The 14,019-nt window shown below is 38.2% G+C and overlaps 1 protein-coding gene across 4 annotated transcripts in view; it reads left to right on the top strand.

Moving 5' to 3' along the window:
• LOC149846967 (acetyl-CoA carboxylase 1-like) overlaps positions 1 to 14,019 on the top strand; it is a 113,231-nt gene that overhangs the window by 41,937 nt on the left and 57,275 nt on the right. For all 4 annotated transcript variants that reach the window (XM_089996702.1, XM_089996701.1, XM_089996704.1 and 1 more), the window contains exons 18-19: positions 13,411 to 13,602; positions 13,801 to 13,989. In XM_089996702.1, coding sequence (XP_089852828.1) covers positions 13,411 to 13,602; positions 13,801 to 13,989 — 381 coding nt within the window. The remainder of the gene's footprint in view (positions 1 to 13,410; positions 13,603 to 13,800; positions 13,990 to 14,019) is intronic.

Raw genomic sequence — 14,019 nt, 5'->3', positions numbered from 1 at the left:
TATACGGAAATACAAAACAAAGGCCTCTAAGGGCTTATATGATCATAAACACAAAGTGCACATACATATACACAAGTCCAACTAAGGGACAATCCAAGAGCACTAAGGCACTACACAAGCACTAAGCACTAAGTGCATACAAGACATAAAGGAATTAAAAGAACACAAGAATATAAACAATATACATTTTATTGAGCATGAATGCTTAAGAGAAGAATTAGGAAATGAAAGAGGATAAAAGTGTAATGAAATACGCGAAATTAGATATAGAGAATGCTAAAGCATACCCAATGTCCTATAAAGGACAACCACAAGAGCAATAATAATGAACAAGTCCAAGAGGGACAAATACAAAAGTCACCAAAGAGCTTACAAAATAAAAAGGGAATGCTATTGAGCAATAGGGCTTGAAAAAACATACTTTACAATGGGGTGAGCACCCTTATTTATACAGCTGAAAAAGGGAGAGAGAGAGCTGAAAAAGGAGACAGCATTGGGGGGCTTAACTAGGAGTCGTTGGGCCCCCAATGACTCTTAGTTGGGACCCCCAATGCAATACACTAAATAAAACTAAAAAAAAAGATAGAAAAGGAAATAAAGAAAAGAAAAACAATAAAAGGAAAAATGATAATACTGCCCCTATTGGGCAGATTTACAGAAATACCCATTATAGGGTATGAAGTAACATATATATATATATATATATATATATATATACTTAAGTACATATGTTTTAACACCCTCCCTCAAGCTTTACGGGGAGATGACCGAAAGCTTGTTAAGCAGAAAGATAAAGCGAGGAGCACCAAGAGCTTTGGTGAAGAAGTCCGCTAACTGGTACTCGGATGTAACATATGGTAATGTGATAGTCCATCTTAGATATTCATCACGTACATAGTGACAGTCCATCTCAATGTGTTTAGTACGCTCGTGAAAGGTGTGGTTGCTTGCGATATAAATGACGTTTTTATTGTCACAACACATCTTCGAAGGTGTAGAGATGACTATGCTCATATCACTAAGAAGGATGCGAATCCATACAAGCTCCATGGTTGTAGTGGCCATTGCACGATATTCAGCTTCTGTTGATGACAAAGATACTTTGTGTTGCTTCTTGCATCTCTAGGAAATCATAGTCACCTAAAAGCACACAGAAACCGGTAGTTGAGACTCTATCATTGGGATTTCCTCCTCAATCAGCATCAGTATAAGCAATCAAATCAAGTGACGAAGATAAAGAAAGAAAAACTCCCTTGGTTATAGTGTTCTTAATGTATCTGAGGATTCTTAAGACTGCACTCATGTGCACCATTATAGGTGCATGTTGAAACTGACTGACTGAATGAATTGCATTAGAAATTTCTAGCCGAGTGATAGATAAGTATGTCAGGGACCCGACAAGTTGACGGTAGGGAGTAGGATCTTCAAGAATAGTTTCATCTTCCAATCTTAGTTTGGCATTGATAACTTCAGGGGTTTCTGTCTTCTTGTCGTTAGAAATGCCAGACTTTGAACAAATGTCAGCTGCAAGTTTCATTTGAGAAAAAATGTACCCTCTAGGGGAGTACGCCACTTCAATACCTAAGAAATCTCTTACCATGTGATAGTTGATAGCTCACTTAACTTTATAATTAACTGCTCACATTGAAAACCTTTATTTATTTGCATACTCAATTGTTCTTGTTAGAAATACTTATTCATTTGCATTGTCTATTAATCATGCTAGACATAACTCATTACTTGTTATAATTGCTTATTTCAGTTCCATATTATCTCACTTATTCATCTACCAGTTTTTTGTGAAACTTACCTATTTTATGGGTACAGGTGATAATTGGATTTACACGGACTGCGATGACACAATGGCGTGATGAGATCAAGATGAGACTCTTTTCCTGACGTTTCGCTCTTGAGGATATTTCGGTAAATTTGCATAAAGGTTTTTCTTGAAATTCTCTCATTTATACAAGTCTTAAACTACTAAAAATTGCATTTTTATAATTTATTTGATTTCTTAAATGTATGAAGTTTCAAATTTGTTTGTGAAAGAAAGTTTGCGTTGTAATGCACCCAAGGTTCCTTGACTTTCTATTTCAAACACTATTTTTCACTGAATTACTATTTAAAAACTCTGATAAACGAATGATTACAAAGCTTTCAAACTTTTCATAAAAAGTTACAAGTCCTGAATTTTGGGGCGTAACAACTAATGAACCTCAACTTAAATTAACAAGAAGAGAAGGAGATCAAGTCAAAGTTCTATCCGAAAAAGAAAATGAGAAAGCTTTGCAAGAATACCAAAACAAGTTGGAGGATTGAGAAGCTAGCAATACTCAAATACTCTTATGGTTGATGAAAGAAGGAGACCCTAATCGATAGTGAGAGAAGAGAAGAGAGGGAGAGAGAGATTCCAGATGAAGGAGGGTTCAGTCCATCGTGACTGCCCTCTCGTTCTATTTAAAATAAAATGTAAAACACTAGGGTACGAAAATACCCCTTTACAAAATGTTATTTTACAACACATGGACTGGATCTGGACCCGATCCATTACATAAATGGATCAGGTCAGACATACACAATGAAGATAACGATGCCTTCTTTTCAGCCTCCCTCAAGTTGTGCATGGTGTTGGACCATGAACAACTTGTTCTTCAAAAACCAAAATCTATCCTTTGTCAACCCTTTAGTGAGGATATCAGCAACTTGTTCTTTAGTTGACACATACATGGGCTCAATCTCTTTGTCTTCAACCTTTTTCCTAATAAAATGTTGATCTATTTCAATGTGCTTTGCTCGACTATGGTGAATGGGATTGAATGACATGTTGATGGCACTTTGATTGTCACACAGCAACAGTGACCGAGCAATCAACTCTCCCATTTCAATCAGAAGATGTCTTATCCACGTACCCTCGGCCGTGGCAGTGGACATCGATCTGTATTCAGCCTCAGTGCTCGATCTAGCAACCGCCTTTTGTTTTCTACTGCTCCAGGATACCAAGTTTGGCCCAATGAAGTTGCAGTAACCGGATACTGATCGTCGTTCGTCTGGATCACCCTCCCAATCAGCATCAACATAAGTAACAATCTCATGGCCCCCGCCTGGATCTAATTCTTCCTTGCCTTTGTATACCAGCCCATCACCCACTGTACCCTTTAGGTAGCGAAGTATACGTTTGACTGCCTCCATATGTGACACACGAGGTTCATGCATAAACTGGGATACCTGATTAACTGAATATACTATGTCGGGTCTAGTAAAAGTCAGGTATTGCAACATGCCAACTAAACTGCGATACTTAGTGGGATCTCCATATATATCCCCTTCTTGTGAACTCAATTTCTGATGAATGACACTTGGAGTTGTTAACGGCTTACAATCTGTCATGCCTGCTCTGCCGAGAATGTCCAGCGTATATTTTTGTTGAGTAAGGGTAAGTGTATCATTCTTGTTATCAACTTCTACCCCAAGAAAATATCGCAGCTCTCCCAAATCTTTCATCTTAAATCTCTGATTTAATAACTTCTTCACCTGCTCAATGTGGCTTTTACAATTCCCTGTGATGATGATATCATCAACATATATCAACAGAAGAGTAGTAACTCCTTGTTCATTGTGAATGAATAATGAGTGATCCAGAAGAGACCTAGAGAAGCCATGCCGTTGTATTTCTAGAGAAAAACTGTCGAACCAGGAACGAGAAGCTTGTTTCAAACCATAGAGTGCTCTCTTTAATTTGCATACATATTTTTTGGCGTCTCATTCTGCATATCCAGTGGGTTGTTCCATGTAGACCTCTTCTTTTAAATCCCCGTGCAAAAAAGCATTTTTTACATCCAGCTGGCTCAATGTCCATCCATGTTTAATGGCTAGACTCAACACAATACGAATAGTCCCCATCTTGACTACAGGACTAAAAGTTTCATCAAAGTCTTGGCCTTCCTCTTGTGTGAATCCCTTGGCTACCAGTCGAGCCTTGTACCTTTCGATGCTCCCATCTGGTTTATATTTTATCTTGTACACCCATTTTGACCCAACGACATTTCTGTTCAGTGGTCTAGGCACAATCTCCCATGTGCCACATTCATGTAAGGCCTCCATTTCTTCATTCATTGCTTCTATCCATCTTCTAGAGCTCGCAGCTTGATAGAACATAAGAGGCTCATCCTCTTTACTTATGGATGTCAAGAATAACTTAAAATCCATTGAAAATTTTTTATAACTTACCCACCTGTCAAGTGGATGTCGAATCCGTGAAGATCTTCTGATATCCATTTGCTGCGAAACGGATGATCCAGATGGATCCGTGTTCGAACAAGAAATGAATGAGGGCTCTTTCTCTCGCCGAGTGTACACAATTCCCTTATACCTTGTTGGCTCCAAGTCATATGTGACAGTTTCCTCCGTTTGAGTCTCATTGGCTGAATCCTCATGTGGCTCATTCCGACTGCAATTTTCTGGACATTCTACTGTACCATTGGAGAAGAGTTCTGAATTTAACCATGGGTAGTATACCTCAATGCTGGAGCTTGAGTTATCAGTATCCACCATAGTTGAATTATTATCCTGATCAGCAAAGTTCATTTCATCGAAAATAACATTCCTTGATACTTTGACACGCTTACTCAGGGGATCATAACACCTGTACCCTTTGTAATCTTCGGCATATCCTATAAACCTGCATTTCAAAGCTTTATCTTGGAACTTGTGCCTGAGTGAGCTATCAATGTGCACATAACAAACAGACCCAAACACACGTAATTCATGATAATCAGGTTGTATGCCAAAAAGAGAGAAGTATGGTGACTTATTTTCTAAGATATTCATGGGCAAGCGATTTATCACATGAACTGTGGAGTGGAAGGCCTCAGTCCATAATGATGTAGGGAGATTGCTCCCGTGCATCATGCTCATTGCAGTCTCAACAATATGTCGATGCTTCCTCTCAGCAATCCCATTTTGTTGAGGTGTATGAGGGCAAGACACTCTTCTCTTTATCCCATTATGTTGAAGAAAATTAACAAAATCACTCGAGGAGAATTCACCTCCTCCATCACACTGGAAATTAAGAATATTGGTAGAGAAATGATTTTGAACGAAAGAGTGGAATTTCTGGAACAATCCAAAAACTTTTGATTTGTGCTTCATAAAGAATATCCAAGTATAACGTGAATAACTATCAACGAAAATAAGATAGTATTTACTGCCAGAAAAGGAAGTAATTGGAGCAGGACCCCAGACATCTGAACAAATGACCTCAAATGGCCTTGAAGCTCTTTTATTAATGGAAGCAAAAGGTAAGACATGACTCTTACATAGATGACAGCTAGAACATTTTGTATCAACGACTTCTGAACTCAGACTGGACTTAGGAATAAGATTATTCATGACAAGTTTTTCAATAAAATGGCGACCACAATGGCCAAGACGACTATGCCAAAGTCTTGACTTATTACTTTTAGAAACATTAAATAAAAAATCAGAATCAAAAACTTGGTGAGGCTTCAAGGATGAATAGTTGGGATGAATGAAGGAATGATCTTCTTGGAAGATGTACATGTTGCCCCATCGTTTTCCTTCAGCGAATGTCCTCCTCGTGCGAAGATCCTTGACATAAACAGAAGAGGGAGTAAATTCAACTGAAGCATTTGCATCATCAACAAGCTTTGAGACAGAAACAATGTTCTTTTGAATATTAGGAGCATGGATGACACTTGGAAGTTTAAGAGAGGACTTTGACATGTGTATAATGGCATTTCCAGTATGTGAGATGGCATGATGTGATCCATCTCCTGTGACAATGCTATTCTTTCCAACATAAGGTGTAAGAGTCAAGAGTTTACCTACATCACCTGTAACATGAGTAGCTGCTCCAGAGTCGACATACCAAGTTCCTTTGTCATTTTGTTTCATATTCAATCCTGCCAAGGCTGCCAACAACAACTCTTTTACTTCTCCATCCTTTCTAGCCTCTGCTTGTGGAGCTTTCCCTTTGTTTTGAGGATTAAACCAACAGTTCGCTTTAATGTGCCCTTTCTTGTTGCATAGGAAACAGGTGGGAATGGGTCTTTGTCCCTGAACATTGGGTGTTGGAAGTATGCCACGACCTCCATAGTTATTTCTCCCTTGTCCTCCTTTTCCTCGAAAAGAACTTCCTCTACCTCGACCATAACTCATTCCCATAGCCAGCACATCTTGTGTTCCGGAATTCCCATGAAAGGCTTCAGAGGAACCTTTCAGATTCATCTCATATTGCAACAGTTTTGCACGAAGATCTTCAAACTTTGGAAGTTCTGGTAAGCATAGTAAGGTTGTCGTCATAACATGATAATCTGGCCCCAATCCACTCAAGGTTTGTTGGACTTTATCTTTTTCACTGACAAGACACCCAATAACCGCCAACTGATCTGTGATGCCTTTCATTTTATTCAGGTATTCCATAATAGACATGGAATCTTTCTTCAGCATTTGAAATTCTCGCTTAAGAAACATAATTCTTGCCTCAGAAATTTGTGAATATGTTTGAACTAACATATCCCACAGTTCCTTTGCCGAACAATCATCAGGAAGAGCAATAAGGACCTCCTGTGAAAGAGTTGAAGTGATATATGCCACTAGCGATTGATCTCTCTTCATCCAAGCAACATATTCTGGATTCCTGTGAAGAACAACAGATTGTTCGCCTTTATCGTCCACTTTTTCTTGCGAGAGAAATTCTGGAGGCGGTGGGACCGATCCATCCAAATGACCAGAAAGGTCCTGACTTTTTATAAACGGAATAATCTGTCTTTTCCAGGTCAAGAAATTACAGTTATTCAATTTTTCAGAGACTAGTTGACCAAGAAAACTTGAGGACAGGCATGATTGCCCGTGAGTAAATTCCATTTGATGAATATGCTTGAACTGACACTTAGGTATGAAGAACAAAGAACTCGGCTAATAGAAAAAGACAGATAAGATATGACAGATGGCTAACAATGATTAGCAGTGATTAGCAGAAAAAAAAAACAGCAGAAAGGAAATCACAGATCAAGAGATTAAATGTAGGAAAAACAGCAGGGATTAAACCACGGATCGAAAGAGGATCGAATTTTCACAAAGGAAAGGGGGAACCTGATTTCACAAAGAAAGGTATAAGCACACTGATGAAAGAAATCACAGATTGATGCTGTGATTCTTTGAGATTCACGGCTGATGCTGTGGTTTTTCTTCACACAGATTTTCTTCACAGAGATTTTCTTCACACAGATGCACGCTAGATATTTGAGGGTCACAATACCACACATATTCACGCTGGGATTCACGGCTGAGTATTTGCTCCCAGATTGTTTTTTTTTTTTTTGGCTCACGCAGATTCACGCAGATTCACGGCTGGGATTTGCTCTGCTGACGCTGATGGATTCATGCTGGGATTTGCTCCCAGATTTTTGGCTCACGCAAACTCAGGCTGGGTTTTCTTCACGCAGACTAGGCTTTCACGCAGATTCAGGCTGGGTTTTCTTCACGCAGACTAGGCTTTCTTTCTTCACGCAGGCTGGGCTTTCTTCACGCAGATCACGCTGGGCTCTGATACCATGAAAGAAGGAGACCCTAATCGATAGTGAGAGAAGAGAAGAGAGGGAGAGAGAGATTCCAGATGAAGGAGGGTTCAGTCCATCGTGACTGCCCTCTCGTTCTATTTAAAATAAAATGTAAAACACTAGGGTACGAAAATACCCCTTTACAAAATGTTATTTTACAACACATGGACTGGATCTGGACCCGATCCATTACATAAATGGATCGGGTCAGACATACACAATGAAGATAACGATGCCTTCTTTTCACTTGAATACCATGGATTTCAAGATCACCACCAACATCGTCAAATTTAGAAAGGCATGTGATGCATGGATCTTCCTAAAGAACATATTTATTCAAAAAGATATGGCTAAGATAAAAGTGCAAGAGACTTTTATGATATTTTGTCTCCTATTTGGGATGAACTAGCTATGTTAGAACCAAAATGGGAAGGTTCGGCTATTGAGATGAGAAGATTATAAGTTGAAAGATAAAACCTTTTCTCTTTTCTATATGGTCTTCGACCAGAATTTGAGCAAGTTAGGTCCTCCTTGCTTCATATGACTTCAGCTCCTTCTATAAGTGAGGCTCTTGCTCAAATTTTTCAAGAAGAAACAAGATTTGGAATGCACAAGTTTAATGACGAGGTTCTTGCTATATCAAGACCCGAAAATTTTGTAAAAACTTATAAACCACCTCATTTTGAAAGAAAAATCAATGGAGAAGGACATGATGGAGGAAGATACAAACAAGGATACAAGAGTAAAATTACTTGTCATCATTGTAAAGAACTGAGGCATGTAAGATCGGATTGTCCCAAGCTAAAAAAAGTGGCCGCCATATTCATATTATGTTACATTCATAGATGATTTTAGTAGACATACTTGGATCTACTTCCTTAAACTCAAATTCGAAGTCTTTTCATGCTTTAATTTTTTTTTATAATCTTGTTAAAAATCAATTTAAAACAAATATTAAAATCTTCTGCTCCGACTCAGGGAGAGAGTTTCTTTCAAATGAATTTCAATTCTATCTAAAAACTCAAGGTATTTTACACCAAAGATCTTATCCTAGGACCCCCCAACAAAATGGTAATTCCGAAAGAAAGCATCATCATATTAATGAAACTACTAGGACCCTACTCATTTCAAAAGAAATTTCAAAATTTTTTTGGGCCAAAGTCGCTCTCACCGCGGTATATCTAATAAATAGAATGCCTTCTCAAACTTTGGAAAACAAATCTTCAATTGAAAAACTCCTTAAATTTTTTCCCGATTTGAAAAGGCTAAGGGTCTTTAGATGTAGATGCTTTGTGCTTCTTGAAAAATATAACACTCTCTCCTAAAGCTATAAAATGTCTTTTTCTTGGATATGCTGAAAATAAAAAAAGGCTATCGATGCTATAATCCAAAAAATAATAAACTTTATGTCTTTAGAAATGTAATATTTCTTGAAAATGAAAATGGATTTGATCATGAAAAACCTAAGGAAGAATTCAAGTATGCCTTCTTATTTGATTTGTTACCTAAATCAAATAATGAAATTATTGATAATGATGATATTGATGATTTTGAGTCAAATAATGGATCAAGTGAAGAAAGAGAACCAACTCATAAACCTCTTGCAATACTCTAGACGAGATAATGGAGAACATCCATGTGCTTTTGAAAAATATAGTCAACCAACAAATGTTGAAGAGTTTAGAGTTAGGAGATTTGAACGGATACATTGGCCTCTAAATAGGTTTGTCTCCTATGAATCCTTCTCTCCAAACTATAGGGCATGCCTTCTAGCAATTTATTCATATCATAAACCATCTAACTATAAAGAAGATAAAAACATAAAAGAATGGGTAGAAGCTATTAAAATAGAATTAGATGCATTACACTAGGCCCATACTAAGGAATTCCAACATCTTCATAAAAGAAAAAAGACAATATGATGTAGATGGGTATTTAAAGTTAAAATAAAGAGTGATGGGTCCCTAGAAAGATATAAAACAAGATTAGTTGCAAAAGGATATTTTCAAGAATATAGAATAGATTATGAGGAAACATTTGCTCCAGTATCTTGCATGACCATAGTTAGGGCTCTAGTTGCAGTAGCATCCATTAGAAAATGTCCTATCTATCAGTTAGAAGTTAAGAATGTTTTTTAAATAAAAATTTAAATGAAGAAGTTTACATGGATCATCCCCTTGGTCTGACTATTGAAAATGGAATGGTTCTTCGTCTTCAAAAACTTTATATGGGCTTAAACAAGCTCTTAAAGCATGGTATGATCAATTTAATGAAATTGTGTTGAATCTTTGATTTAAATCCTATTATAGTGACACTGCTCTTTTTATAAGATCTACAGGTACCTCCCTTATCATTCTGCTTTTGTATGTTGATGATATGATCATCACTGGGAATGATCAGAAGGAAATTGAAGCAATTAAGATTATGCTTAAGAAATCTTTCGATATGATTGACCTTGGTTTTTTGAGATATTTTTTAGGAATTGAAGTAGCATACTCTCCAAGAGGGTACATTTTGTCTCAGATAAAGTTTGCAACTGATATTGTTGCGTGTTCGGGAATCACAGGCACAAAATATGCTGATACTCATGAAGTGCTAAATGCTAAAATAAGAGTTAAATATGAAGTTTTATTAGATGATCCAACTCCTTATAGGCAACTTATCAGATCATTAATGTACTTATCTATTACCAGGCCAGACATTACGCATGCAATACATACTGCAAGTCAGTTTCAACATGCGCCTACATCAGTTCACATGAGTGTCGTGTTAAGAATATTTCGATACATCAAGAAAACTATATATAAATGACTATTCTTATCCTCTTTATCATCTTTAAATCTTATTGCTTATACTGATTTTGATTAGAGAGAAGATCCCAATAACCGTCTCAACTAAAGGTTTTTGTGTTTTTGTAGGTGATTCTCTCATTTCTTGAAGATGCAAAAAACAACAGAAAGTGTTTTTATCTTCCACGAAAGCTAAATATAGTGTGATAGTTACAACAACAACCGAGGTCATGTGGATGAGATTATTACTTTCAGATATGGGTGTTGATGTTTCAGAACCTTCAAAATTATGTTGTGATAATAAAAGTGTCATATATATATAGCCAACAATCACACATTTCATGAATGCACAAAACATATTGAGATGGATTGCCACTATGTTCGAGAAGAATACTTGAAGGGTGTTGATGTTTCAGAGCTTTCAAAATTATACTGTGATAACAAAAGTGCTATATATATAGTGAACAATCACACATTTCATGAACGCACGTAACATATTGAGATGTATTACCACTAATGTTCGAGAAGAATACTTGAAGGGGACGATTACTTTACCATATGTTCATTCCGAATTTAAGATTGCAGAGTTTTTCACCAAAGCTCTTTCTTTACCAATATTTTTGTATCTTCTTAGCAAACTTTCGGTGATCTCACCGTAAATTTGAAGGCGAGTGTTAAAATATAATGTATATATTTGTATACCTAACTGATATACTTATATTTGTACAATATACGTATATCAAGGGTATTTTGCTCATTTAAATGACATGTAATATAGTACAGTCCAATAGGGACTGTTGTGTCTTTTTTGCTTTTTATTTTTTGTTATTATAGTCAGTCAAACATGACTGTTGGGGTGGCAGTCCAACTAGTCATTGGATTGACCCCAACGGTCATATTTATGACCGTTGGAGGCATTTCGACGACTGTTGGACTGCCTCCCTCTCACTGTATGTGAGGCTCTATAAATAGAGCCTCACTACCAGTGTTGTTAAAAATGCGCCTCAAGGCGCAAAAAGCGCGCCTCGCCTCGAGGCGAGGCCCTTTTCGCCTTGAGGCGCACTTAAAAAGCACAACACCGTTAAGGCGTACGCCTCATGCGCCTTGAGGCGTACGCCTTGAGGCGAGGCGCACCTCAAAGTGAGGCGCACATTAAAAATCGGATGGCCCGGACCCGAGTTCGACCCGGATCCGGGCCCGTATTCTCGAAAGATCGAAGCGCCTGTGTCTTTAAAAAAGACACAGGCGCTTCGGGGCGAGGGAAAGCCCTCGCCCCTTCTTTCTCCACTCTGTCCCCTCTCGTCCCCCGCCACTGCTGTCGCTGGCCACCACTCGCAGCCGACCACCACCCATAGCCGATCATCGTTGTGCGACCACTCGCCGCCGCCGTGCGACCACAGCCACTGCCGTGCGACCACTCGCCAGCGACTCACAGCCACCGTCGTGCTACCACTCGCCGCCGCCACTGCTGTCGCCGGCCACCACTCGCCGCCGGCGACCTCTGCGGTTTCCGGTAAGAATTTTCTGGGTTTATCACCTTGGGCAAGATGAAGCGGTTGCTCCGCTCCCTTGGCAACCCTCATCTTGAGTTTAAGGTGCCACTCGAGATCAGAGCACCACTATGTCTAGTGCTTCCAAAAGAAAGCTTTTTCCGATTATATCCAAAGGCTGATTTTTTCACTCACCCACATAACGATTGTGTCTTATGTTCTTCTCTTCATCGATGGAAATACATTGGTTCGTTGTTGTCGCTGAGATTTTTTCTTTCTCGAGAAATTGTTTGATATTTTTGAAGACCAATTTTCACCATATTGCATGCTAGGTTGCTTGAATCTTTATGTGCAATTGCTTGAAATTTCTATTTATGTTTGTTACAATAGTTGACATGAATTTGCTGAATTTCTCTCCCCTCCTTAAACTCACTCATTTGATTCATTGTGCGTTTAGGCTGTCCACATTTCTGGTACCAAGGGAAAAGGATCAACGGCCCAATTTATCTCTAGTATATTGATGGGACCTTTCTCTTTTACTGTTCTCTTGTTTGTAATGTTCACTGGACTTCACCTTCCACAGTTCTTGCTTTTTATGTTTGTGTGTTATTTCCTTTTGGTTTTTCCAACTGTAGCTATAGAAAAAGGCTCAAGTGGATGTTTATTGTTCTTTGCCATTTATGTTACTTTTACATGTTAATCTCATATTTTTTTCGTATTTATTTGAGATTTTTTTATTTCGTGTTGGTTGGTGCTTCATCAATAAAGCATTTCTTATTTATTTATAATTTTAGATCATTTTTATAGTTTTTTTTAAGTTAAAATTTTTTTTTTTGAGGCTTACGCTTTGCGCCTCGAGGCTTACGCCTCGCCTCAGATTTTGGTGGAGCGCCTCGCTACGCCTCAACGCTTTTCACAACACTGCTCACTACTCTATGTAATTTAAGCTTTTCTAAGCTTATTAGCCAGTATATAAAATTCAGTAGTTACATCGTGCTTGTGTGGAATTTGTGCCATTGTGCTCTTGTGGAATTTGAGTTTTTTTATCTCTTTTATGATATTGTTATTGGTCCATTAGAGACCATATTGTATTTGTGCACTTGTGTAGCCCTTTGTTGACATTGTGATTGTGCACATCTTGTTTCATTACGTGTGCATGCCTACATTTGTTTTTTTTTGGTGTGTGTGTGTGTGTGAGCGCATGTCTGTGTGCATGTGCCTGCATGCATGGGTGTGAGTGGGCATGTATGGGCATGTGTGTGCATGTGTGTGTGCACATGTGCATGCGCTTGTGTGCATGAGTGTGTGTGTATATGAATGCATGATACATGTGTGTGAGTGTGTGAGAGAGTGTGTGTGTGCACGCCTGCCATCTATGGTGCAGACATGAAAACATAGTACCAAATTTGTAATTAAATATCTTGGCATTTTCCATATTTTCATTTCTATAGTGATTTAGTTAACAAATTACATTATCACTTCATAGATTTTCATACACAAATCTGTCCTTAAACTTATCCTTGTTTTTTTCTTGACATTCTATCTTGCCAGAATGATCATGATCCTTCTAAGCTAGTGGCTGAAACACCATGCAAGCTGCTTCGTTTCTTGGTTCCAGATGGCAGTCATGTCGACACTGATGCACCATATGCAGAAGTTGAAGTTATGAAGATGTGTATGCCACTGTTGTTACCTGTTTCTGGAACCATCCATTTTGTGATGTCTGAGGGCCAAGCTATGCAGGTAATTTTCTATGTAGAATTTCTAGTTGTTTTGTTAAAAAAATCTGAAGTAATGTCTTTAGTTTTTTGTCTAAATTCTACACTCCACTCTAATTACAGTTGTTTTTTCTGTTATATGAGCTTGAGTCTTGCCCTCTGAGTTTCCAGGTCTGGTAGGTCTTCATTTATATGGATTAGCTAAAATAATAATATTCTTCAGGCAGGTGATCTTATAGCTAGGCTTGATCTTGATGATCCTTCAGCTGTAAGGAAAGCTGAGCCATTTCATGGATGTTTTCCACTTCTTGGTCCTCCCACTGCAGTAGCTGGAAAGGTCCACCAGCGATGTGCTGCTAGTATAAATGCTGCACGGATGATTCTTGCAGGATACGATCATAATATTGACAAAGTAAGTTGATGTCCTTATCTGATGCATTAT

This window comes from Nuphar pumila, chromosome 2 (assembly GCF_984573655.1).
Source record: "Nuphar pumila chromosome 2, dmNupPumi1.hap1.1, whole genome shotgun sequence".
NCBI classification, from domain to species: domain Eukaryota; kingdom Viridiplantae; phylum Streptophyta; class Magnoliopsida; order Nymphaeales; family Nymphaeaceae; genus Nuphar; species Nuphar pumila.
Note: the sequence above shows the minus strand (reverse complement) of the source record. Positions and strands in the feature narration are given on the sequence as shown.